This window comes from Asterias rubens, chromosome 18 (genome assembly GCF_902459465.1).
Source record: "Asterias rubens chromosome 18, eAstRub1.3, whole genome shotgun sequence".
Lineage (NCBI taxonomy): Eukaryota > Metazoa > Echinodermata > Asteroidea > Forcipulatida > Asteriidae > Asterias > Asterias rubens.
The window spans coordinates 2,705-30,098 of NC_047079.1; the positions used below are offsets into that span (position 1 = coordinate 2,705).

The 27,394-nt window shown below is 39.6% G+C and overlaps 2 protein-coding genes and 1 pseudogene across 2 annotated transcripts; 1 reads left to right on the forward strand and 2 right to left on the reverse strand.

The window, feature by feature from the left end:
* Positions 1-1,108: 1,108 nt before the first annotated feature.
* On the reverse strand, positions 1,109-8,643 carry LOC117302127 (complement C1q and tumor necrosis factor-related protein 9-like). The gene is made up of 2 exons (XM_033785927.1): positions 8,595-8,643; positions 1,109-3,224 (listed from the first exon to the last, which is right to left on the reverse strand). Exon 2 carries the CDS (start codon positions 3,222-3,224, stop codon positions 2,412-2,414), a length of 813 nt encoding a protein of 270 aa, XP_033641818.1. The 5' UTR covers positions 8,595-8,643; the 3' UTR covers positions 1,109-2,411.
* Positions 8,644-9,057: 414 nt separating this feature from the next.
* Positions 9,058-22,693, forward strand: LOC117302242 (annotated as a pseudogene).
* A 2,887-nt stretch (positions 22,694-25,580) lies between these two features.
* On the reverse strand, positions 25,581-26,390 carry LOC117302537 (complement C1q and tumor necrosis factor-related protein 9-like). Its single transcript, XM_033786512.1, has one exon. It carries the CDS (start codon positions 26,388-26,390, stop codon positions 25,581-25,583), a length of 810 nt encoding a protein of 269 aa, XP_033642403.1.
* Positions 26,391-27,394: the final 1,004 nt, after the last annotated feature.

The following is a 27,394-nucleotide window of genomic DNA, read 5'->3' on the forward strand; positions in this document are numbered from 1 at the left end:
CAGGGGGGGGGGCCCAAAAAGATATGGCCGGGATTGCAGTCTGGGTAACAACACCGCACACTGTACGGTCGTAGTAAATAGAAGCAAAAGAGGGCGCTATTGTAATTTTCATCCCCTGGTTTCCAAGAAAGCGGTGTTCGCAAGCACACACACAACCAACGTTCGGATCTGCACACATCACATCGTACATTGCTGACAAATTTATACGAAGAGAGCGCTTTGAAAATATATTCCCAATTAAAATAACACCACAGAGCCACAGCGCCCTCTACGTATATTTTCTTACAGTTTGCCGTCTACATAGGGTGCGTTCGATTAGCTTACCTTGGTCGACCCCGCGGTGCTCACTCGGATAAGAGCTAATCGAACGATCCACTCCACAAGCAGGGCACTGGGGGCTGACCCGGGTGAGCCCCTGGAATGACGTTAAGGCTATTCGAACGTACCGGGGGCAGACCGGGGTTGACCTAGGGAAGCTATACGAACGCACCCATAGATTGTTGGTTGTGTACAGGGAGAGGCGACCGGGGTTTGGTTGTCGAGGGTTTAGGTCCAATGCGTAGGTGCGTAAGTCAGTCAATCCATGTGCTTTTTAAAGAGGCACTGGGACCGATTTGCTCGACCCCACCGGTCTCATCTAGCAACACTGGGAAGGGCTGATGAGCTTGTACAACTTATATCATTCATGAGGGTCTGGTCAATAATAAGAGAACAAGTTGAATTCTAGATTATCAGACTATAAGAAAATAATGCTTAACACTACTTAATTGTGCTTGGGAAAACGGTTGTTATACCATTGTGCCATTTAAAAAAGCGTGCTCTGAACTATTTGACATAGCAACTTGAGTCTGATGATTTCAAATTTAAGGGTTGTTTTTTTTTTTTTGTAGGAGGACAAAAACACAATGTTCACTGATTTACATTAAACTTACACTGTTCAAAGATAGTAGAACGTTTCTCTTTAACAATTACTTGCTGAGGTGCTGTAGTTTTTGAAATGTAGAAAAAACAATGTTGGGGAAATTGTTTAGCCTGTAAACTGTGTTTAGCCGTTATGATATTTAAAAACTCATTATATATATCCAAACGGAAAAAAAAAAACGATCGATTGATACTACGTCACTGTTTATTACTATAAATGTACTTATTTAAACAAACAAAATACACTATTTATAGAACTATGATATATATCTTAACGTTAGTACACTAAAATAATGATTAATAGTTTGTTGAGAAATAATGATTTGTAGCAATATATGTATCAATTATTATCTCATGTATTCTAACGTTAATGCAAACATTAAACACAAATGGTTTCGAGGACCTCTAATGTTTTTTGTTTAATTTTACTGCCAACGACACTTTTATGTAGTAAGGGAGATCAAAATAAAATGCAATATTGTGTAACCAGCTCATGAGGAAAATTGTATTTTCCAAATTCACAGTAAGATTGTGCTTTTTTTTTGTTGGTAAACCTTCTTGATACAGCAAGATTGGTTTCATGCCGTTTTGACGGTTAAACCAATCGCCGTACAGAAATGTGCATCCCCTCTTTAACAAGTAATTGTGACATCATCAAACGTTTTATACAAAGGTTGTTCAAAACGAATACCCAATGTTTCATCTGCATTCAAAAGGTGCTCTCTCTTTTAAAAACAAACTCACGCAAAACTACGAGGAAGAGTTATATGTTTCACAATATCGAGACGTGTTCGGGAAAGGAAGACACAAAAGAAATGTTTTCCAGGAACTTTAAAACGCTATGACCTTTTGATCAGAAGTTATCATTATTTTGTTTAATATCATAAGATATCAACATAAGACAACTGTTACCAGTTGTTATGTGAATTATTTGTATTTTGTTGCTTCAACAGGGTACAGCCTTTTCCACCAATTTAAAATGTTTGAATAAAAATTGCAGGCATAACCGGCGGCCATAATGAATTCCATCAAGGAATATAAAGTTACAGTTGTTTTTATATACTATTAACTAAACTGTCGGTTTTTTATTGCGTAGTTTCATTTTGGAAAATGAATGTCGCAGAGTCGTTTAAAAGACTCATCATTGCACCCTCGGAATTACAGTAGAAATATAAAATTTTCCCGAAGATGTGATTAAAAAAAAAAAAAAAAAGATGAACTGATATTTATCGCACTTTTAACGTGACAGAAAAAACAACACATTTTAATGTTTTCGCCACAATAAACACGTTTGCAATACCACGCTCTAAAACATAACGTTTTTAATCAAACTAATTGTCCTACGTGCATTAAAACAACTGTTTATTTATTATATTCATCTAAACAAACTGCCCCATCTAAACACAATTAACTAGGTGATTATTGTATTTCGAAACACATAAAGCGTTATATAAAACATTTAAACGTTTCCGTGTGTTTTTATGTTTGATTTAGATTTCGTACAGCAGGAATCCAGTAAAAGACGTGTAATGGTTAGAGCTACTCCATACTGAACCGCGTACAGCTAAGTGAACTTGATCTCCATAGTGCAGGGGAATCACTGCACTGCTGCTCACTTGATGAGAACCTGCATCGTATACACTCCCTGTAACAATGGTGTTACCGTTCTTCCTCAGCTGGACATATAGGTAAGACCCACCTGATGATGTATAGACTGAGAACATCAATACGTATACCCCAGGCACATTACACGTAAACGTGCCGTTATTCAAGTTGAAATCAGTCCCTTCCTCGGAAAACAATAACTCTTCAAAGGGCAGAAGATCCCAATAGGATGGGGGGCTGAAGGGGCTATTCCTCACTGCAGTGAAGGCAGACCGTCGCGTACTACATTCACCTGCTTCACCAGTCTGTCCAGCTGGTCCAGGTTCACCTCTCTCCCCCTTCAGACCATTCATCCCAGGCAGACCTTGAGGTCCTTGTTTCCCTGGTTGACCGACTCCTTGATCTCCCTGCAGTCCATGATCACCTTTAGCGCCTGGCTCACCATCCAGTCCATTTGACCCCTTGTCTCCTTTAGCCCCGGGTTGACCTACCTCACCAGGGGAGCCTGCATCACCTCTCGGGCCTACAAGTCCTTGACCATGGTTTCCATTAGATCCGGGGATTCCCGGTATACCGGCTGGGCCCTGGCAGCAGGAGTTACACGTCAGTCCCGGATCAGGTGAAACTGCTGCTGTAGCCACCAATAACCAAACTTGCATAAAAGCCAAGACAATGGCCACTGCTATAGTAATCTTCATCTGTAAGTTGAAAGACAGACGGAAAACAAACAATTACAACATTTATAGCAATGTTGTTTTCGTAGCTGGGAGGGTTGGTCATGTGTCAGTTGGTCCAAACTTTTTATGTATTCGCCCGTAAGGTATTCAATTTGATAAAATGGTACATTAGTTGACTAACCGAATTAAATTCTAAGTTTGATGAACTAAATCGGTAAATGAAGTGGTTGTTAATTTTATTTTGAAATCACTTTTTTTTCAAAAGAACTGGACTCATAAACAATGTTAGCTTTAGTTAGTTGTCAGAATTACCCCCCCCCCCCCAATTATAATGTATGGTGTTTGTTTTGCAGGAGCAGATATACTAATGAATATGTATGTTTAAGTTTACACTAATGAATATGTATTTTTCTCCCAAAGGCTGTGAACTCTTGTCTTTATGCTAATGTTGTAACTTGGTTTATGAATAGGAGTGCAGAGGTCAGTGCCTTCCCTTTCCTTGTGGTATGCAATATTTTAGGGAGTGGCATTGAAGTGCCTATATCTCAACAGTGTCGCGCTACAATTACAACGTTTGAGGTTGTTCTTTTACTGCAATTGTAATGCTTAATCAGAAACAGATTTCTCAGGCTGTTATTTTAAGCAATTGATTGGCAGAGAACTGAGGTGGCAGAGATCGGCAGTTTGAGATTGGAAACAAGGAGAAAATCGTAAATTGAAATATTGCTCATTGTTTTTGAGGATAATGATTCTAATTGAGCAGAATTCTTGAAACTAAATTGTTCTTGGAAATGTGTATTTCATGCTGTATTAATGGAGCATTGGATTTGAATAGCTTTGTAATTTGAATACTCTGAATTTGTAGTTCACCATTTTTTTGAGAAGAAGAAATCGGACAAAAAAATTGTTTGAGAAGTGCATGTGTATTTATCAAAATGAAGGAGAGCATCAGGCATTATTGTATTTGTTTTAATAATTATTTTATAGATGGCCATGATATTGAGGTGGGAATCTAACCCTCTCCTAGAAGTTTAAAGGGACTCTACCCTCATAGAATGAGAAGCGTTAATGGAAGTTCTGAGACGGACAAAAAGGAAGGCAGGAGAGTCTATGACACGTGCCTACATAAAGTGTTAGAAGAAGAGTGGAGCAAGACATTGGTACCGGAGGACAGTTTAACCTTTGGACATTTTCACGGTGGGCCAATTTTATTCACCCAATATTATGAACATTTTGGTCGGAGTTGAAGTCAGAGTTGAAGTCATAAGCTTTATTTGACAAGATTGAGACGAAGTGTTTTGAGTTTATTGATTAGTTTCCGTAGAATCAAAGATATAGTTATTCAGTGTACTTTTTCCAGAAATGGGGCAGTGTCCCCAGTTTTTGTAAATAAATGTAAAATAATTGTAAATACAATATCTTGTCGAAGATACTTTTGTTCTAGAGTTAGCAAACTGTCTTTCGCGTCACGGTTGCATGGGGTTAACTGTGACATTAGTTTTCCAAAATGTTGTGGTCTTTTTGAAAGCAACTAAATGAGAACGCCTTTAGAGTGTTAAAACTGTTTATAATTGATATTATTATCAACAGAAGTGTCGTTGCCGAACGGTTTAGAGCACCGAACTCTGGTGTTTCTGATCAGCAGAGTTAGGGTCCGTTCCCGAGCCGTGACACTTATTGCTTCGTCATTAGGAACGTAAAGCCGTCGGTCCCATGTGTTGTGTATAACGCATGTAAAGGAACCCAGTGCACTTATCGAAAAGTGAAGGGGTTCACCTGGTGTTGGCTGCTGTGTACGCCGTGTCACCTTGTAACTCCTTCTTAGGTGCTACATAAATGGTTTTCATCGAGTTCATCGAGTTCATCACTTCAATAAATTATATATCTGAAAGTTGGTAAAATTATACTCAGCGCCTTGAGTACCTTGTTGGTAGATACGTGCGCTAGATAAGACTTCGATGTCATTATTGTGTATTATTCGTCGGATTGCCACTCTACGGGTGCGAATGATAACAGGTCTGTTGTATATAATTTGGTTTGCGCCTTAACACCATGTGTGTATCTACTTGCCAGGTAGAGTTTGTTCTTAGAGAACTGTCTCGCTTAATGCTACTACCGCGGAGTAGATTGTTCGGGTGCTCGGGAGACTTATCAGTTCTGAAAAGAACTGTACTGCTTATTAACTTTTACCTGGGCGGATGGAATATAAATAGGCTGGGACTATTATTTTAGCCTATATGATCGTAATTTACTGTACTACCGCGGGTTCAGTTCTTGGGTTGCTCTAGTCATCGTCAGTTTCGATCCATACATAATTATGATACCTAATACGTTACTCGGCGATCATGTGGTGTCACTTGAAGCCACTCAGACAACAAAACTGACTTGAAAAACAAATTTTGTCAAAAGTGGAATGTGAACCTTGGACCCATATTGTTTCGGCGCTCTCCAACTGAGTTATCAATCCATAATGTTCACGATTTACCTTTTTGCCAGCAATGTTTAAAATAGTTTGTTTTACTAATGTTTCGCCAAAAATAGAACTAGAAAACATTTTACTGAGAGTACAGAGTAAGGGTAGAACCGAGAGTAAAGCTAACTTAATTCAAAACAAACCACAATTGTTTTTATTTTTGCTCCTTTGTTAAGGCTGGCTCACACTATGACGATAAGGGGGTACGGCATGCTACGTTTAGCTGCGAATCGCAACTGCGAGTTTGCCGCCATTCATCGTGTGTTGTCGTCAATTGTCGCTGACGAATCCGCTAGAGACCGCAGACGGCTGCAAAAATTAGTCGCGTCCGTCCCTACTATGTAAGCCAACCTTTAATAAGGCTGGCTTACATAGTAGCGGGGCAAAAGCCAAACGGAAAGTGGCGACAGTGAAAATCCCAAGACGTTGGCGGCAAAGTAAAGGCAAAAAACCTAAAGTGAAAAATCATAATTAGCTGACGGGGAGGGAACGACCTTCAGCGACAACAGGAAAAGGGTCACACGGCTGGCAGCGGATTGTGTGGCGGCAAGGAACGGCGGCTGATGAAGGTTGGTTGTGGCGACGATGACGTGACTCGTTTGCCGACATCACACCGTCTGTGTGTGGGTTGTATAACAGTCGAGTTTGGCGTTCCCACTCTTCACAATATTCTGGTCATCCAATCATCAGACAGCGACTACCAACGAAATTGTAACGACCTCAAAACGACAATTGACCCCTTTCACGCGCGTCACACGCGGCGACTGATACCACGCTCACCATATTGGCGGTCAATAGATTTACGTGTAAACGCAGAGTCGCCGAAATAGCGCACTTCTCTGAACAACACACGTTGACATTGACCACCAAAATGGCGCCTCCAAGATTAGTTTGATGATGACGTCAGGTAAATTGGGTCAATAGGCGGAATCGCACGGCATGGAAATGTCATGCGACTAATAATTGCGGCCGTCTGCGTCAAGGAAATGAGGGTTTGCGTTCTCCAACGAAATCTGAACGGACACGACTGATAATTTCGACCGTCTTCGGACGATAGCGGGTTCGTCAGCGACAATTGACGGCAAAACACGTTTGATTGGCGGCAAACTCAAAATTGCAATACGCAGCTCGACGTTGCTTGCCGTAACCCTTATTTGTCATAGTGTGAGCCAGTTAGCACCAGGCCGATGACTTGGTCGACCCCCCAAAACTGGGACACTGTTGTCGAGATAATACTTTTCAAGAATTCGTTGACAAGACTTTAGTTTTGAGATGACCTCGTTTTCAAAAGTGAGGATTTCAGCGCAGCTATGCATGCAATAAATTATCGTCATTTGTGTATCACAAAATGCTTCAAGCCCTGTTGGTACTTCCTGCGAACGCGAATGGGATACGAACGTTTAAGCCACATCCCTGTTTTTGCAGGGATTGAACACATTTCAACTGATGCGAATTAAACGTTGCGATTTTGTGAAGTCAAAATTTGTAAATATTCGCATTCGCATTTGCAGGAGGTATGGACAGAGATTTTTCGCTTGAAAAAGCTATACATCATGGCAATAACGGTGCTTCTAACAAATTGCAGGCGATTAATTAGCTGACCGACTCAATCACAAAACTGTTCATAACAAACAAAAAAACTGGTACAAAGACAAACAATCACATTTCCTAAAGGGTGAAGACATTTGTAAAACGCACAACAACTGCACTGTAAACAAAAACAAGTTTTTAGGTTCTGTAACAGGTTTCGAACGCGTCAAAGGGTGTTTAGGGTTAACACGTAACAGTGTATGGGGCCAATGAGTCGTGTTGAAAGCAATGGTTTGTGCCCATTTATAAACGGCTGATGCGTCAAACTAAACTCGTCAAGCGTTTCGTTTATACTATGATGCGTTTAGTTTGACGCATCAGCCGTTTACTTTATGTTAAGAATGTGTTTATAAGAAGCGTTTAAAATGTGTTCAGCACATCTACGATTGCTGATCGCACCAGTGTTTAAGTTTGATGTAGAAAATGGGCGAAACCCAATGTTTTACAACACAAATCATGGGCCCTATACAGTGTTACGTGTTTAACCTAAACCCTTAGATGCGTTCGAAAATTTGTTACAGAACCCAAACACTTGTTTTTACGGTGTGTCTTGCTGAGGCTTACCACCATTTTAGTTGTTATGTTTGCCATTATTACGTTTAAATTGGGTCGAATTTTGCCAATTTTGCTGTAATCCCGCAACATGGCAATGTAATGCCTTAAAAAAAGTACTCAATTGCCCTGGTTAAACAAAACAACCGTCCCTTTAACCGTGGCCCGCCACGGTTAAAGGATAAAGTGTAAAGATTATCTTAAAACCTTTGGAGCAGGCGATACACTCGTCTTGCCTCGGTTATTGCCCCCTCGGTTTCCCAAAAGACCATCGACATCCTATTCTAGGTACATATCTTGTATAATGTTCAATCTGAAATAGTCTACCTAATTACTATAAATAAAATAAAGCAATGGTCACGTCAAACAATGCAATGCCATACCTTTTTATGTCAATCCAGTGGAAAAGAACTTGAAGTCAAATTTTTGAACAAGGCATTGCACTGAAAACCAGCGTAAAAATTGCCTCGTCCAAAACCACCTGCAAGTATAAACGCGAAAAACAAAACCTTTGAGGCAATTACGGCAAGGTTTCAAAGGGAGATGCAACTGGGTGCACATGTTTGTGTACAATCATAGTACCACCACAGTTCACTAAGATGGCAGAGCTTTAGGAGAGAAGAGACCTTAGCCACTGCATGAGAATATCAGCTGTATCGAGTGGTGTCACTTTTGGAGCAAAAAATGCAACCGCATTGCAATAGGCTAACCTTAAACCCACTACTTGTATCTGGAAACGAAAGCTTCAGTCCGGCAGTAGAATGAGGAACACTTACCTTGATGATGTGTTCTTGTAGTCCAAACCTTCTCAGTTCCTCTCATCTGATGCAAAGTTGTTATGAACACTGCTGCTGGTGCAGCGCGTTTAAATACTGCTGTATTTCCATTGAAATGCTCATCAGTCTACTTCGGGTTTGATTGACAATCGATGAGTAGCCAATCATAGATACGTGTTAAAGTCACTGATTTATTGCAGTGACTTACTCTACCATTGGTTTGAACGAGGCTGTATGTTACAATTGTGGATCAATACCGTGTTAAAGTCACTGATTTATGGCAGTGACTTACTGTACCACTGGTTTGAATGATACTGTATGTTGAATAGATACCAATGGTGTAAAACTCTACACTACATTGTGGATGTGTTAAAGTCACTGATTGAAAGCAGTGACTTACTCTATCATTGGTTTGAATGAGACTGTATGTTGAATGGATACCAATGGTGAGTCAGTGATTGAAAGCAGTGACTTACTCTATCATTGGTTCGTATGAGGCTGTATGTTACCAATGGAGCTCAATGTGTACATGCTTTAATGGTATGGTATTTTTACATGTATATCCGCCCTACTGGGTTGCACTGTGTGATTGCTTCCTGAAGTTCCTGGCCGTTTTCCTTCTATTTCCGCTCAATTGATGTATTTCCCTGATGATTGTGAGTTAAAGTGCAAGTTTATTATCAAAGAAAGAACTGTGTACGCAATATATATACTGTTCAGATGGATCTCTTTCGTGCTTCCACTCTTTTGAAGTATATGTTTACTAACACTAACTCAGTGTTTCTTTTTCCGAAATAGAAATGCAATGACAATGTATTTATAGTATAGTGCGCCACCAACAGAGCAATTAAAGGCACTGGACACCATAGGTAATTACTCAACAGAATTGCTAGCATAAAGACTTACTTGGTAATGAGCAATGAAGAGATGTTAATAGTATAAAACATTGTTAGAAACGGTTCTCTCTGACGAAACCTAGTTTTTGAGAAAGAAGTATTTTCTCGAGTTGTTAAGGTCTCAAACTGAAGGCATCTGAAAGCACACTACTTGTGCGACGGGGTGATTTTCCCATTTTTCTCTCCCAATTTCGACGACCAATTGAACTCAAATTAATGTTCACGGGTTTGTTAATTTAAGAATATGTTGAGATACACCAAGTGGAAAGATTCACTATTGGTTGAAAGATACCTAGTAATGTGTCCTGCCTTTGCCCTTAAAGGGTATTTTTAAACTGATTTCCAATTGTATTCTTTGTTTTCTCAGAGTCTACTACCACCGAAACGCACAAATGCTTTTGGGAAACAAGAATATTCAATGGAGCAACAACAATCAATACAAACCACAAAAATCAAAAACAATCAAATGAACTTTTGGATGAGATTAAAGTATTTTTTATTGTTTTAAAAAACACGTAAGGCAGGATTCCGCCTTGGGCCGGTGTTTCATGGAAATCTGTCCCCGGAGATTCTGTCCCCATCTTGGGCAACTTCTTTGACATAAAGGACTCGTTCATAATTGAAAATCTCAAAATCGTCAAAATGTGCTTAAAGGCTGGGTACACTATTTGTTAATTACTCAAATTAGCATAAAACCTTACTTGGTAACGAGTAATGGGGAGCTGTTGGCAGTATGAAAGACTGTGAGAAACGACTTTCTCTGAAGAGACGTAGTTTTCGAAAAAGAAGTAATTTTCCACGAATTTGGTTTCGAGACCCCAGAATTAGATTTTGAGGGTCTCGAAATCGAACATCTGAAAGCACACAACTTTGTGTTACAAGGGTGTTTTTTCTTTCATTATTATCTCGCAACTTCGACGACCAATTGAGCTCTAATTTTTACAGGTTTGTTATTTTATGCATAGTTGAGATGCGGCAAGAGTGTACACTGGTCTTTGACAATATTACAAAAGGTGTTTACACACATTTGCCCCCAGCTTCATTCAGAGTACAGACAAGTTGCAAATGCATATTATGAGAGATTTATACAAACTTTGATCAGGATTTATTTAACACAAGTTTGAACTTACAAGTCCATTCCAATTGTTTTTGGCCTATTAATGTAAACCGAAAATGGCTTTGCTATATTAATAAGAATAAATTGTGCTAAGTCATAGTCTTGAACATTCGTTTCAAACTGGCGGGGTCGTGGTCGTAGATGAAGGACCCGGCCTGCCTTCGGCCAAATTAACGCGGGGTCCAGTGGGAACGGGGCCTAAGATACTGTTGATTTTAGACAGACGCTTAAGACCTCGTACCACTCCCCTTTTCCATTGTTTTACTTATTGTTATGAACAAACAAATATCTGTAAATGCAGGAGAAGATTGTTGAATAAATAAATAGCATTGAAGAAGTCGAGGGCCCAGTAATTTAATAAATACTCAATGCATGTCAATGAGAGGCCTACAATTTATTAAGAACGTGTACATTGAGGATCAACTATTTCGAAAAGTGCTAAAAAAATACGCCAAGATATTTTGATTCGGTTATCACAATTTACAGTCCATCATTACGGAATCATCAAAACGTGTATGTAATTAGATTGTATGCACATTCAATTGTTAAGGATTTGTAATGCTGATACGCCATCCGCTATGTACGCGGGGAGGGGTGGGGGTAGGGATGGGAGGGGAGGCGTTGGTGAATCCGCTATGACGAATCAAGCCGTTATCACAGATTTAAACATCGTTGTTTTTTTCTGGAGGGATTTCGTAACTATAAGTTTTTCGAGGTGATTTTTTTTTAAACAAATCTTATAACAACTTCTCATACAATTATGTTGAAAAACCGTTACAGCAACACAAAGTGTAAAATTGACTGACATAGTATACCACTTTAGTAAAATGCAGAGTTAACCTCGGCACAATACTTTGAAGGAGTCCCATTTTTTGTAAAACTTCAAGTAGATTAAATGGTGTTCAAAAATACAGATGTGAAGTTGATGTTATAGTACAAGTACCGATATAGATAACGGCCATTTGAAATATGAAATTAAAGTTTAAGAACTGTTAATTTATTTTCAAGGTTCAAAGGCCAAATAATGAATGAAATGATAAGTTATTGCTATTCTATAGTTATGAAGTCTGTAACTCAAACTGACTATGACCTCAGTCGGATAACAACAGTGACGATCGGTCTACACTGTTTCATTACTTCTGATGTTGTTACTTTGATTTCAACATAATGGATTTAAGATGGTTAATTTGGATCTATATGCTGACTGCAGGAGGCAATGTGCTATCACAAAGTAGTTTTCGCTTGAATAGAGTAGAGCCCCATTTGACTTTTCAACGGATCAAATTAATTTGAATATGATAGTGTATGCAGACTTAGTGATCTATTTATAGAATATGATGCCATTGTTTCACGCGAGATCTGGTTGTACGAGAGCTCTGTTGTTTTGCTTGTTGTTATCACGTGAATAGAACCCGAGTTTTTGACGCAATGCGCCCTGTTCCATTGTCTTTTATTGATAGTTTAACGACGTACGAACACAACAAATATTACAGACGATTCTTTTTTGTCGAAAAATACAGAAGATGATGGTCGAGAAAGAACACACCTTAATCTCGTAACAAAATACCCGGTATATGTATTTCGGTGTTGCAATTAATATAACAATAATGTTTAGAACTATATGCCAATTAGATATCTTTATAGTGATTAATTAAATGAAAATGAACACCCCAATAATCAACAAATGGATGTTTTATTTAGTAAATGATTTTTTTTTTTTTTTTCAATAATTATTTTTTAAGTGCACTCTTGATCAAATTTATCCTATTTACAAGGAGCTTCAACATCTGCAAAAGCTAAATCACGAAACCCATAAAATTCCACCAATGATCTTTCAGTTCTGAGCAGACGACACTATCTGATTGTCTTCGAGTAGTGTTTGTAGTGTTTGTGTAAATTAATCGTTGTAGGTGCGAAGTACTGGAATGACCTGGCTAACGACAGTTTGCAAAAAGCAAACCAGAGAGCAAACACTCAACACGAATAAAGCTAAGAACGTGGTGTTTTTCGTCGGAGATGGGATGGGTATAACAACCGTGACGGCTGCGAGGATTCTCAAGGGGCAGCTGGAAGGAGATCACGGGGAAGAAACAGACCTCGAATGGGATAAGTTCCCTAGTGTAGCTTTGTCAAAGGTAACAATAATTATTACGTCTCGAACCTACACACTGAAACAACTACTGCAGGAGATCTTCACCGTTTTAAAAAAACCTCCCCACTTAAAGCAGACCTGGGGTCGATTTCACAAAGAGTTAGGGGTAGTCCTATATAGGAGATATTAAAAACGTATGGGTAGTCCAAAGTTAGGACGAGTAACTCGTCCTAAGTCGAGATAAGACTTGTCCTAACTCTTGTGAAATCCACCCCCCTGGTTGGGCGTTTCATGTATATATATATATACATGAAACGCCCTTTACTACTACTTTTTAAACTGCAATGCAGGAGTAACTCACTAGTAATCGTGCAATGTTCATGCAAACAAATTGCACTCGTCGAAGCCCACACTCTCATAATGGTGCCGCATCGAAACAAGCCAAGTCATGTTACGGTAAAGTAATAACAAATGTTATTTATGATTGCAATAATATTGTTTAACTATTGTGCGGAAAGTTGCCGGTTGTGGTGTTTTTAAGAGAATTATTTTGCACCAATGCAGGTATATTGTGGTAATTACTGCAGATAATTTTCGCGCTGACTTTAGGCCAGCCATGGGTGAGTTTTTGGCGGTTGAATTGGACATTGGATAATCACTGGACAATGACTGAAACATCTATTAGCAAGACCGCCAATACGCAGCCCTGTACTTTGATTTGGACATTCAAACAGAAATGCGCCGTACTTTTGACCGAATGAGTGCGCTATCAAGCATATTTGTATCACTGGGATTATTCATTTATCCCAAAACAGTTATTAAAGACTGGAAAACATAGCCACCACATTACAATCATATAAACCAAGGACAATAACACCCTTAAAGGAGCCATAACAACCCGTATCTCAAGCAACATTAACGGCGCAACAAGTGGCTGAACGTTGATCAAAACGGTACAGGACGAATCGTGGGACGGGATTGACGGGGATTGAAGACGGGGATAGACGGGGATTGGTGACGGGGATTGACCTAGAGGCGAGAGGTTACTCTTTGGCGTTATTCACGAGCCTCGAAGTGTGACGTGAGATGTTCAGGCTAGTATATCCCTATAGCCTGAACATCTGACGTCACACTTCGAGGCTCGTGAATGATAACGCCAGAGAGTGGCCTCTAGCGTAGGTAAATCCTTGTCCATCTTCACCTTTCACCTAGATTCATATGCAGATGACCGCTAGTACAAATGCCAAACATCACCTCGGACCAACTAAACACGGAAACAAAATGCTTACGTCACTGCACGTTTATCCAATGAAATCACTGGTTCTGAAAATCAAGAACCTGACCGGAAAATAGTGCCCAGAAGTGATACAAATAGTGGGTGTGCCCGGTAAGCTTCCCTGGGTCGACCCCGTGGTGCTCACTCGGGTGAACCCCTGACAAGAGCTAATCGAACGAACACACTCGCCCTCTCGTGGTGATGGCATGCACCTCAGGTCACCCCCAAGTGACCCACTCCACAAGCAGGGCACTGGGGGGGGGGCTGACCCGGGTGAGCCCCGTCAAAGCTATTCGAACGTACTATATTGAGTGCGCCCACGTGGTCAAAAGTACGGCGCATAAAATCAGTCTGTGACTATTTCCTGTCCTCTTTCATCCTCTAGACCTACAATACCAGTAGGCAAGTACCGGACTTGGCTGGTACGGCTACTGCTTATTTTAGTGGTGTTAAAACCAAGACAGCGGTGATAGGCCTCGACGATTCTGCTTTTAAAGGAGATTGTAAATCTAGTCTCAATGCTAATGTGGAGTCTGTTATGATATCTGCTCAAAAGTCTGGTAAGTTTAAAAGAACGTCAACATATTCATATAATGTTTTATAACACACCTCTTGCCTTTTCTGTATTCTGGTTGGCTGAAACACGGTCTCGTGGGATGAGCTTAGTCTAGTGATCGGGCGCATGTGTTTCACATTTAAGACCGACACGATTCGGTAACTTGTGTACGTCTATTCCCCCCTTCGGGCCTATAAGTGACCAGAAGAGGTGCCTATTTCCCTTGGCCTTCAGCCTCGGGAAATATGTCCCTCTTCTGGTCACTCAAAGTCCCTCGGGGGTAGACGTACAATTACCTCGTTGCCAGTCAATGTGTGTATAATAAGTATGATTTACTTTCATTTATTTGTTGTCAAGTGGTTTGTAATAATTGTAATCATGTGTTCTTGAAATTGTATCGATCGAATATAATATAGCTAATAAATGCTAGTTATTTACTTAGGTTTTCGTTGCTTTTTGTATGCTTTCTAAAGGCAAGGCAACGGAGTTCGTCAGCACTGCCCGTATGACACACGCTACCCCTGCCGCACTTTACGCACATTCGCCCCATCGAGACTGGGAGTGTGACTCTGATATACCGCAGAAGGAAACTGACATTGGTTGCATTGACATCGCTCAGCAACTCATAACACTCGGACAGGATACACAGGTACAATCTGCAACATTGACACAAACCAGTGTTTGCGTTCACTATTCTGAATGTACCGTTTGATTATTCGCCACCCTCATCAATATCATTGGTTATTTTGGTTTTTGAATCAAAATATCTCACAAACTGACCGGCAATGAAACAGATAGCTGGAATCATTCGATATAGAACATAATAGATGTTAAATTAGTAAGCACTTACGTGTTACTAGTTCGTTCTTAGCGAGTTGCGTCATATTCACGAAGCACTCGTAACTTAAATCGAGTGCGTAAGTCCTTACTAGTGCTACGTGGGGTGTTTTCGGCTTCGTAGCGTTTTCTTAAGCCCTTTTTCAACATTCCTGGCCAGCATTTTTGAGCGAATTCAGCTTTATGTCAATTACAACAACTTTTAATATATTCTACAATCCTTGCGACATATTCTCAAACTTTCCAAAAAATTTTGAGAATTCACTGACCTATTTTTCCCTACTTTTTCGTAATTTGTTTGTGATTTTGTTATTTTATTTTATCATTAAATAATTATTTATGTTTATTTATTATTTTAGTTAATAGTAATAATAATAGTGGGCATATACAATGCGCGGGTATCCATCTAAATATGGTCATTGCGCAGTGACACAATAAACGGGAAAAAGTTATGAAGTCCTCGTTAGATGAGGCTTGAGGGAAGTTGTGAACAAAGCTAGGAGAAAGTTTAACATGATCCGGCAAGTCGTTCCATAATGAAGGAGCAGCAGAAGTAATTGATCTTTCACCCCATGATGTTTTGGCCAGGGGTTTCCTTAAAAGATGTTTGTTATTAGATCGCATATAGACTGGCGGTTGGAAGTATGGGGTTGGAGTCCTTCTGAGAGATATGGTGATAAAGTGCCTTTTGATATGAGCGATAGACATACACAAGGATCTTGAAGATGATTCTATCCTTAATGGGTAGCCAATGTAGATCTTGTAGGATAGGTGTGATGTGACTCTAGTGTTGCACCGGGTTACAATTCTGACGGCAATATTTTTTTGTTATCGTTCTTTTTAAAGTTTGTTTTATTGTAAAAGTATCTCTCATCGAAATAGTTACACTTGATCAAACCTTGACTTTATAGATGTTTTCAAGATATTTATAGTTCCACAGCATTTAGTTTTCTTTCGGTCACATGAAGTAAAGGATTTATTTCACTAAATGTGTTTTACAATATTATGTTTTGTTTAAGACGAATGGCAAGCAGGTAAAGACAAGACAAACAGCAAGTACGTGTGGAATTTGGAACAATTTAAAGACGTCAATCCACTTGAAACTGACAATCTTTTAGGTGAGTTGTTGCTTCATGTACCAATTTGAACAAGTACAATCTATCGTCTGTATGGCACAGCCAATGTAACCAAGGTATGTCGTTTGGAACATGATTTTGCCTACAACCCTTGCGCCGCATCTATACTGAGCTAAATGTACATGTACGTACATGATGTGGGTTGTGTCACTTATTGGCACGGGCTTTAGGCTAGATGCCGCACGTCGTCATTTACAAACTGCGGTGACATAGACGTAGGCTTCCATAATTGCCGTATAATGAGAGTTAAGTTTTATATTCCAGCAAACCTAATTCGGTTTTACCCCATTACATTATTTTGTTGTGCACTTTTTTATTTGTTTTTATTTTTTATATCACAATATTAAGTACAATCTGTGTCCGTCTTATTAGAGAGGTTTCACGGAGTCGCGGATACGAATACGCATACAGATATCGAACCGTACGCGTTCGCGTCAAGTGAGCTGTGTAGTTTTCTTTTACAAAATTCTAACGAATACCCTCAACTTGAGGCTCAAGAGGGCGCTATTAACCAAATTTACAGTACATAAAAACTCCACAGGCTAAACTGACATGCGTCGCCTAACTTTTTGGTCCATTTCTCTTTTTTTGAAGCATGGTGGAACAATGTCCAACTACATCCATGTATGATACCTCTAAAAGACATGGTGAAAACCTGGTGCATTAAAAAATAAAAATCCGCTCCAAAAACATGAACAAAATATAATCGTTCTTACTTAAGTGTATGACGACAGATTCCCGTTTTGAGCGACTATTCTAACTTGTGTACAACGGTTATACGTCACATCCCCAGGGACCTCAAAAAGTGATGACGTATTATGACGTATCCGTTCACGTAAGAGTATCGGTGACTCTGCGGAACCTTTCTAATAGGGAGCTGTCAACCACGGAAGAAACCTTTGACTATCTAATTTATCTGTAACACGGAACAGTATTTTTAACAACAGAATTTAGTTGAAGAAATCATTCCTTATTTATTTTTGCAAATGCAGTCATAACATAGAAACCAGCAATAAACTTACAATAGAAGTTTATGGCCAGGACTGATTACTAATCCGGGCACAGAGGGGCTTTGTCCAAGTCATCAGGGATTAACAGTCGCCCATCTATTCCTTTGTGTACCAAAAGCTAGGAAGCAGGGGCAAGGAGATCATGAATATGCAGGTTACCAAACCAAGCGGTGTGCATTCATCTGTTGATAATGATGCTCATTACAGCACCGGACGATTCGGCCAGTTTCGGCCTAGCTCTCGGGGGGTTAAATATAAACGTGAACCCTAACCAGGACGATTTAATATAGAAAGTGTTATTTGACAGTTGTATTAACTTTGCTTACCTTTCAGGTTTGTTTGAGCCCAGTCATATGCAATTTGAAGGTAACCGAATGAATGACGTAGGGGGTGAGCCCTCATTGTCTGAGATGGTAGAAAAGGCCATGGAGATACTTCAGAAGGACAAAGACGGGTTCTTCCTTATGGTTGGTTGAGGGTAAGTTATTATTACAACATACAGGTTTCTGGTTTTTGTAGAGTGTTGGTTAATTGGTTTCATGAGCCTTGTCCAAGCCTCTATACGCAAGCACCGGCCAGCTCTGAATTCACGAACTGCATAGATACTATACCGCACGGTACATAACAGTACTTGATACCGAGTCTAGTTGCAGCCTCGTTGTATGAGGTAACACAACCTCGAAAAACCATGCTTCGACCCCACGGTATTAAGTACTGTTATATACCGTGCAGTATAGTAACTATGCAGTTCTTGAATTCATAGTAGCGAGCCGGTGCTTGCGTAAAAGACCTTGGACAAGACTACATGAGCCCTTTGCGTCATTGCTGCTGTTTCACAAGAGGTTATCGTCATAGGCCCTACCTCTTATTTTTGAGGCTTAGAAAATCATTGACCATCTGAAACCTCGTTATATGGAGTATTTACATTGTCTCTTTGATGCCCTTGTCCAGTCACAGATTGTATGTATTTTCATTGTTGATAACAAGACCACGCAGGTTGGCATGGACGGCCGAATAATATAGCAAACATGCAACCGACCTACTAGATTTTGTCACCAAAATAGACTTTTCTGCAAACTTGTAATTTGGTTGTAATCAAACATTTTTAAAAACTAGGGCCATCGTTTGTTATCTTTGTATTCCTAGTTTTCGAATCTTGGTTGACAAAAACTCCGTCTATGATGTTGCTTTATCACGGTGTGGCCATCTTGATTTTACTCCATTTTTCAAACTCATTGTAACAAAACTGAGGCTGGACAAAATAATAGTCTGGTGCCATGTTTGCGCAATGAATATAAACATTCATTACTGTTATGGATACAGGTAACATGACCGAGATGGTGACAGCGTGATTATAGACCTTTATCACGGTGTGGCCATCTTGACTTTATACTCCCATTGTAACCAAACTGAGGCTGGTGCCATGTTTGCGCAATGAATATAAGCATTCATTACTGTTATGGAAACAGGGAACTTGACCGAGATGGTGACAGCGTGATTATAGACCTTTATCACGGTGTGGCCATCTTGACTTTATACTCCATTGTAACCAAACTGAGGCTGGTGCCATGTTTGCGCAATGAATGTTAGCATTCATTACTATTATGGAAACAGGGAACATGACCAAGATGGTGACAGCGTGAAAATTCTTCACGAACAAGACACACTACCAGATTTTTCAGAAAATGTCATTAATTCAAACACAACTAAATCATACTATATTGAATTGATACACCAAGGTGGCCGAATTGACCATGCGCATCATGACGGGTTAGCCTACCACGCCCTGCATGATACCATTGCAATGGATAAGGCTGTAGCCAAGGCGATGTCAATGACCAATGAAATGGAGACTTTATTTATTGTAACTGCCGATCATAGCCATGTACTCTATATAGGAGGAGCAGCTGATCGTGGTAGTCCAATACTCGGCAGAGGAGGTAAGTTTAATCCACAATTATAACTTTAAAGGCAGTGGACACTATGACTTCTAACAAGCTTAAGCTCAATGAAAATAAAACTGAGTTCATTGTGCTTGGTACTCCCCAAAACCTTAAGAAACTGCCGAAGATCTTTTTGCATATTATGGGTGATACATCGATTGACCCTACTGATTCTGTCAGCAACTTAGGAATACAATTTGATTCGCATATGACAATGAGCAAGCAAGTTTCTAGCCTCTGCCAATCAACAAATTTTCAATTACGTAACTTAAGGAGAATCAAACGGTACCTGGATAAGGATACTCTCCATCATGTTGCCAGAGCTTTAGTCCTCTCTCGTATTGACTATGGCAATCTCCTTTTATTTGGTGCAACGTCATATGAATTGGACATAGTTCAAAGACTACAAACTAGTGCAGCTCGTTTAGTATGTTCCACACCCTTGAGAGAACATATTATTACCCCATCACTTTTAATATCTTTCTAGTGCGCTATGATCTTGATGGAATAGCGCCTTATAAATATTAATTGTTATGTTATGTTATTGTTATTGGTAATTACTCAAAATAATTATTCGCATAAAACCTTACTTGGTAACGAGTAATGGGGAGCTGTTGATAGTGTAAAACATTGTGAGAAACGGCTCCCTCTGAAGTAACGTAGTTTTCGAGAAAGAAGTAATCTTTCACGAATTTGATTTCGAGACCTCAGACTTAGAGTTTTATGTATCGAAATCAACCATCTAAAAGCACACAACTTCGTGTGACAAGGGTGTTTTTTCTTTCATTATTATCTCGCAAATATGTTATTGTCTTTGACAATTACCAATAGTGCCATTGTCTTTGAACAATTAAAAGCTTTATCTTTCAAAATATCATTTGTATGCAAAATAGTATACGATGAATTTAAAGAGAGACTGTTTCTAACTATTATTATTTATTTACTTCCCTTTTTTCAAAGGGCTATATCTCTCGATAAATCCAATTGTTTGTAGACTGCAGCTTGGTTATGTTTTGAAACAAAAAGTAAACTCCGTTAAGTTACCCGAATTCAGACTGAATTCTGACCAGTAAGTAATGTTAACAAGTTGTGCAAGCTTCTCAGTTTTCTATAAGTGAGTGGTTATTCATCGTCAAGCCATTCATATTTAAATTCTAATTACAACAAAATGGTTTTGCATAAACGTCAAGGTCTGATGAATGACGGTTTGCCATTTACAACACTCTCATATGCAAACGGCCCTGGAAGAATTGAGGAGTTAAACAGCTTTAAAAGTACTGGTTCGAGACGGAATCTGACGGATACCAACACAGGTAAAGCTCCAATTGATTACTTTGAGTATTGGTTTGTACCACTCAAGTACACCACTCAGTAAAATTAAATCCGAGTATATGCAGACTTTTTGATTTGTTTTAAATCTTAAACATATGATAACTTGGCAAAGTACAGGGAAGTTTTTGCAAACACGATTTTGCCAAGGGAAAGTGCCCCTTTGCCATTTCATAGAGTTAATCATTAACTTGTGTAAACAATTATTTTACTGGTATTGTGATAAATATTGTTTTATCATAATTGTATTGTGATAAACAATGTTTTATTATTTGTGTATGCAGAGGCTGCCGAATTTCACCATCCAGCGCTTGTCCCAATTGATTCAGAGACTCATGGTGGAGAGGACGTCACTATTTACGCCAATGGACCAATGTCGCATCTTTTTCACGGGGTCCTTGAACAGCACTACATTGCCCACGTGGTCAGATATGCTTCCGGGTTAAACTGCCACAATGGGGCGCCCTCTACTGGAACAAATTCGAATTTTGGCTTTACTGTTGTTTTCTTTCGTACGGGTACGGAAGTTTATAGATTGAAAAAGAAATTCAATGAATGTATTTTGTCCAGTTTGTAGCAAAGACAGCCAAGATTATAGTGTTTGCAAACAGTAAAGCAAAAAAACCCAAAACATGACATCTGTCAACTTTTTTTACAACCGCTTAAATCAGACCGACTTTTTTTCAGTAATATCACTTTTGAATCATACAGTTAAAAAAATACTATACTACTCAAGTCAAGTTTTAACAATTTTTTTTCAACAAACTGAGGATTTTAATTCGAAGACACCTTTTCTGGGGTACGTTACACTAAACCATAAGTTAATGGCTAGATTCTGTTGTTTTGAAGCATTTTCTAATACCTTTCAAAATTCAACAAATAATTGTGAGCATAAAAACCTTTCTTGGTAATGAGCAATGGAGAGATGTTAATAGTATAAACAAAATTGTGAGTAACGGCTCTCTCTGAAGAAAACTAGTTTTTGAGAAGAAGTACTTTCTCGAATTGCTGAGGTCTCAAATTCAAGGCATCTGAAAGCACACAACTTGTGCGACAAGGGGTGTCTTCCCATTACTTTCTCGCAACTTCGACGGCCAATTGAGCTCAACTTAATGTTCACGGGTTTGTTAATTTAAGAATATGCTGAGATACACCAAGTGGAAAGACGTGACTAGTGCTTGAAAGTTTCCTAATGTGTCCTAAAAACATCCTAATGTGTCAAAAACATTGACATGTACAGTTTTGCAGGATGTTCACCACAGGATATATGGAAATATTGAGTTCATTCTCTTCTGCTCTCACATTTGACTTCGCTACTTCCATTGCATTCAGTACTTTTGCAGTAAGTTTTGTGTGAATATGGATGGGCGTTTTATAAGGCTTCATTTAGCCTTCATTATACAGAGCCCGAATCTACAGGTATACAGGTATACAGGCATACAGGTATACATGTATACAGGTCCTGCCTTTACCCTTTTCAATCGTATCCTTTGTTTTCTCAGAGTCTACTTCCACACAAATGCTTTTGGGAAACAAGAATATTCAATGGAGCAAAACAAATTAAATAAACACATTGCGAACAAAATGCGTTTACTATTTACAACTTTTGGATGAGATTGAAGTCATTTTGACTGTTTAACACGTAAGGCAGGATTCCGCCTTGGGCCGGTGTTTTTAATGGAAATCTCTCCCCGGATATTCTTTCCCCATTATAGGCAGGTGTGTCAGGAGATTATTTTCTCCCAAAATTCCGTCCCCCTTATACGGCAAACTTGTTACAAACTACTTGTGATAGCGCCCTCTGTTAAATCATCCTCACTCCGCCAATGTTAGTGTCTCAAACAGGGGAAAGAATCTCCGGCAGCACTGATTTCACTGAGACACCGGCAACCCATCCGGGCGCCTAGTCCTGGAGAATTGCGCGTGGCCCTTGTAGTGGCATGAGATTTCTCTCCCTTGGAGATAGTTGGATCCTTTTACAGTGAGCGGTGACCATGGTCGTTTCTTAATTCTGAAAGCACCCTCTTTTGATTCCATCTGCTTTAGACCGTATTGATATCAGATACTCCGAGGAAAAATCCATAGCACTCGGGCTATTCGTTAACCGCGGCCCATACCAGTCAGGAAGACAGGAGGGGCCAGGTCACTTTGTTTGTTTGCAGTTTTTTTCGAAAGCAAAAAGAAAACATCATGTTCTGTCGCCAGTCAAATAAGCCGAGTTTTGTTCTTCCGACAACGGAGCCTACAATCCCGGCCAAAATGCTTGGGCCTACCATTCCTACGTTATATATAACCACTCCCTGTCCATTTCACAGTGACAATAAACCTTGTCTGCCCCCGTCCCGCCCCTCTCAATGTTGAATGTAACGCAGAAGACCGGCAGTCGGAACCAACATTGAAATGGGGCAGGGGGGCCCAAAAAGATATGGCCGGGATTGCAGTCTGGGTAACAACACCGCACACTGTACGGTCGTAGTAAATAGAAGCAAAAGAGGGCGCTATTGTAATTTTCATCCCCTGGTTTCCAAGAAAGCGGTGTTCGCAAGCACACACACAACCAACGTTCGGATCTGCACACATCACATCGTACATTGTTGACAAATTTATACGAAGAGAGCGCTTTGAAAATATATTCCCAATTAAAATAACACCACAGAGCCACAGCGCCCTCTACGTATATTTTCTTACAGTTTGCCGTCTACATAGGGTGCGTTCGATTAGCTTACCTTGGTCGACCCGCGGTGCTCACTCGGATAAGAGCTAATCGAACGACCACACTCGCCCTCTCGTGGTGACGGCATGCACCTCAGGTCACCCCCAAGTGATCCACTCCAAAAGCAGGGCACTGGGGGCTGACCCGCTTGAGCCCCTGGAATGACGTTAAGGCTATTCGAACGTACCGGGGGCAGACCGGGGTTGACCTAGGGAAGCTATACGAACGCACCCATAGATTGTTGGTTGTGTACAGGGAGAGGCGACCGGGGTTTGTTTGTCGAGGGTTTAGGTCCAATGCGTAGGTGCGTAAGTCAGTCAATGCATGTGCTGTTTAATGAGGCACTGGGACCGATTTGCTCGACCCCACCGGTCTCATCTAGCAACACTGGGAAGGGCTGATGAGCTTGTACAACTTATATCATTCATGAGGGTCTGGTCAATAATAAGAGAACAAGTTGAATTCTAGATTATCAGACTAAAAGAAAATAATGCTTAACATTACTTAATTGTGCTGGGCAAACGGTTGTTTATACCATTGTGCCATTTAAAAAAGCGTGCTCTGAACTATTTGACATAGCAACTTGAGTCTGATGATTTCAAATTTAAGGGTTTGGGTTCTTTTTGTAGGAGGACAAAAACACAATGTTCACTGATTTACATTAAACTTACACTGTTCAAAGATAGTAGAACGTTTCTCTTTAACAATTACTTGCTGAGGTGCTGTAGTTTTTGAAAAGTAGAAAAAAAATGTTGGGGAAATTGTTTAGCTTGTAAACTGTGTTTAGCAGTAATGATATTTAAAAACTCATTATTATATCCAAACGGGAAAAAAACAAAACGATCGACTGATACTTTTTTGTCAATGTTTATTCCTTAAAATGTACTTATTTAAACAAACAAAAATACACTATTTCTAGAACTATGATATATATCTTAACGTTAGTACCCTAAAATAATGATTAATAGTTTGTTGAGAAATAATGATTTGTAGCAATATATGTATCAATTATTATCTCATGTATTCTAACGTTAATACAAACATTAAACACAAGTGGTTTCGACGACCTCTAATGTTTTTTGTTTAATTTTACTGCCAACGACACTTTATGTAGTAAGGGAGATCAAGATAAAATGCAATATTGTGTAACCAGCTCAGAAGGAAAAATGTATTTTCCAAATTCACAGTAAGAAGGTGCTTTTTTTGTTGGTAAACCTTCTTGATACAGCAAGATTGGTTTCATGCCGTTTTGACGGTTAAACCAATCGCTGTACAGAAATGTGCATCCCCTCTTTAACAAGTTATTGTGACATCATCAAACGTTTTATACAAAGGTTGTTCAAAACGAATACCCAATGTTTTATCTGCATTAAAAAGGGACACAAAGGAAATGTTTTCCAGGAATTTTAAAACGCTATGACCTTTTGATCAGAAGTTATCATTATTTTGTTTAATATCATAAGATATCAACATAAGACAACTGTTACCAGTTGTTAGGTGAATTATTTGTATTTTGTTGCTTCAACAGGGTACAGCCTTTTCCACCAATTTAAAATGTTTGAATAAAAATTGCAGGCATAACCGGCGGCCATAATGAATTCCATCAAAGAATATAAAGTTACAGTTGTTTTTATATACTATTAACTAAACTGTCGGTTTTTTATTGCGTAGTTTCATTTTGCATATTAATTTTGGAAAATGAATGTCGTACAGTCGTTTCAAGGACTCATCATTGCACCCTCGGAAGTACAGTAGAAATATACAATTTTCCCGAAGATGGGATTAAACAAAAAAGAAAAAAAAGATGAACTGATATTTATCGCACTATTAACGTGACAGAAAAAACAACACATTTTAATGTTTTCGTCACAATAAACACGTTTGCAATACCACGCTCTAAAACAACACGTTTTTAATCAAACTAATTGTCCTACATGCATTAAAACAACTGCTAATTTATTATATTCATCTAAACAAACTGCCCCATCTAAACACAATTAACTAGGTGATTATTGTATTTCGAAACACATAAAGCGTTATATAAAACAGTAATACGTTTCCGTTTGTTTTTTATGTTTGATTTAGATTTCGTACAGCAGGAATCCAGTAAAAGACGTGTAATGGTGAACGTCACTATGTGCGTGACCGTATACAGCTAAGTGAACTTGATCTCCGTAGTGCAGGGGAATCACTGCACTGCTGCTCACTTGATGATAACCTGCATCGTATACACTCCCTGCAACAATGTTGTTACCGTTCTTCCTCAGGAGGACATATAGGTAAGACTCACTTGATGATTTATAGACTGAGAATATCAATACGTATACCCCAGGCACATTACACGTAAACGTGCCGTTATTCAAGTTGAAATCAGTCCCTTCCTCTGAAAACAATAACTCTTCAAAGGGCAGGGGATCCCAGGAGGATGGAGGGCTGAAGGCGGCATTCCTCACTGCAGTGAAGGCGGACCGTCGCGTACTACATTCACCTGCTTCACCAGTCTGTCCAGCTGGTCCAGGTTCACCTCTCTCCCCCTTCAGACCATTCATCCCATGCAGACCTTGAGGTCCTTGTTTTCCTGATTGACCGACTCCTTGATCTCCTTTCAGTCCATGATCCCCTTTAGCGCCTGGCTCACCACCCAGTCCATCTGACCCCTTGTCTCCTTTAGCCCCGGGTTGACCTACCTCACCAGGGGAGCCTGCATCACCTCTCGGGCCTACAAGTCCTTGACCATGGTTTCCATTAGATCCGGGAATTCCCGGTATACCGGCTGGGCCCTGGCAGCAGGAGTTACACGTCAGTCCCGGATCAGGTGAAACTGCTGCTGTAGCCACTAAGAACCAAACTTGCATAAAAGCCAAGACAATGGCCACTGCTATAGTAATCATCATCTGTAAGTTGAGAGATAGACGGAAAACAAACAATTACAACATTAATAGCAATTTTGTTTTCGTAGGTCGGAGGGGTTGATCATTTGTCAGTTGATCCTCCCCTTTTCTTATGTATTCACCCAAAAGGTATCTGATTGGATCAAACTGTACATTAATTGGTTAACTGGACTAATGTTGTAAGTTTGCTAAATCGGTAATTGAAGTGGTTATAAGCTTTCTTTTGAAATCACTTTTGTTTGTCAATAGAATTGGACTTTTAATAGTTTAGTTTTGATTCGTTTTCCAATTTGTTGTGGTCTTTTTTGAAAGCAATTAAATGCGAACGCCTTGTGAGTGTTAAAACTGTTTATAATTGATATCATTATAAACATAAGTTTCTTTGCCGAGCGGTTAAGAGCACCGAATTCAAACTCTGGTGTTTTTGATCAGCAGAGTGTGGGTTCGAATCCCCGGCCGTGACACTTGTGCTCTTAAGCAAGACACTTTACCATTGCTTCATCCTTCGGATGGGACGTAAAGCCGCTGGTACCATGTGTTGTGTAACACTCGTAAAAGATCACAGTGCACTTATCGAAAAGAGAAGGGACTCGCCCAGGTGTTCCTGGCTGTGGCTGTTTAATGCGACGTAGCATCTTGTAAACCATTATTTGGTGTTAGGTAGTCGGTTCTCAGAATTTATCACTTCAATAACTTTTCTTTCTGAAAGTAGTAAACATTACTCATCGCCTAGAGTACCTTTGTTGGTAGATGAGTGCGCTATATATATAAAGAATTTGATGTTATTATTATTTTGTTTACTATTCTTCGGATTGCCCCTCTCCGTTTGCGAAGGATCACAGGTATGTTGTCGTTTGACCCGAGCAGCGAAATGGTCTGTTTGTGACACAGTCCATCTCGGGACCTGTAAACTGGTTAATTAATACTTATTCTACTAGAAGAAATACTTTAAAAATGTTTACTCTAGAATGCGCTCGCCATTTCATACAACATTTGGCAATACA

Coding starts and splice junctions, on each gene's coding strand:
- LOC117302127 (XM_033785927.1), bottom strand. CDS start 3,224: ATGAAGATTACTATAGCAGTGGCCATTGTCTTGGCTTTTATGCAAGTT.
- LOC117302537 (XM_033786512.1), bottom strand. CDS start 26,390: ATGATTACTATAGCAGTGGCCATTGTCTTGGCTTTTATGCAAGTTTGG.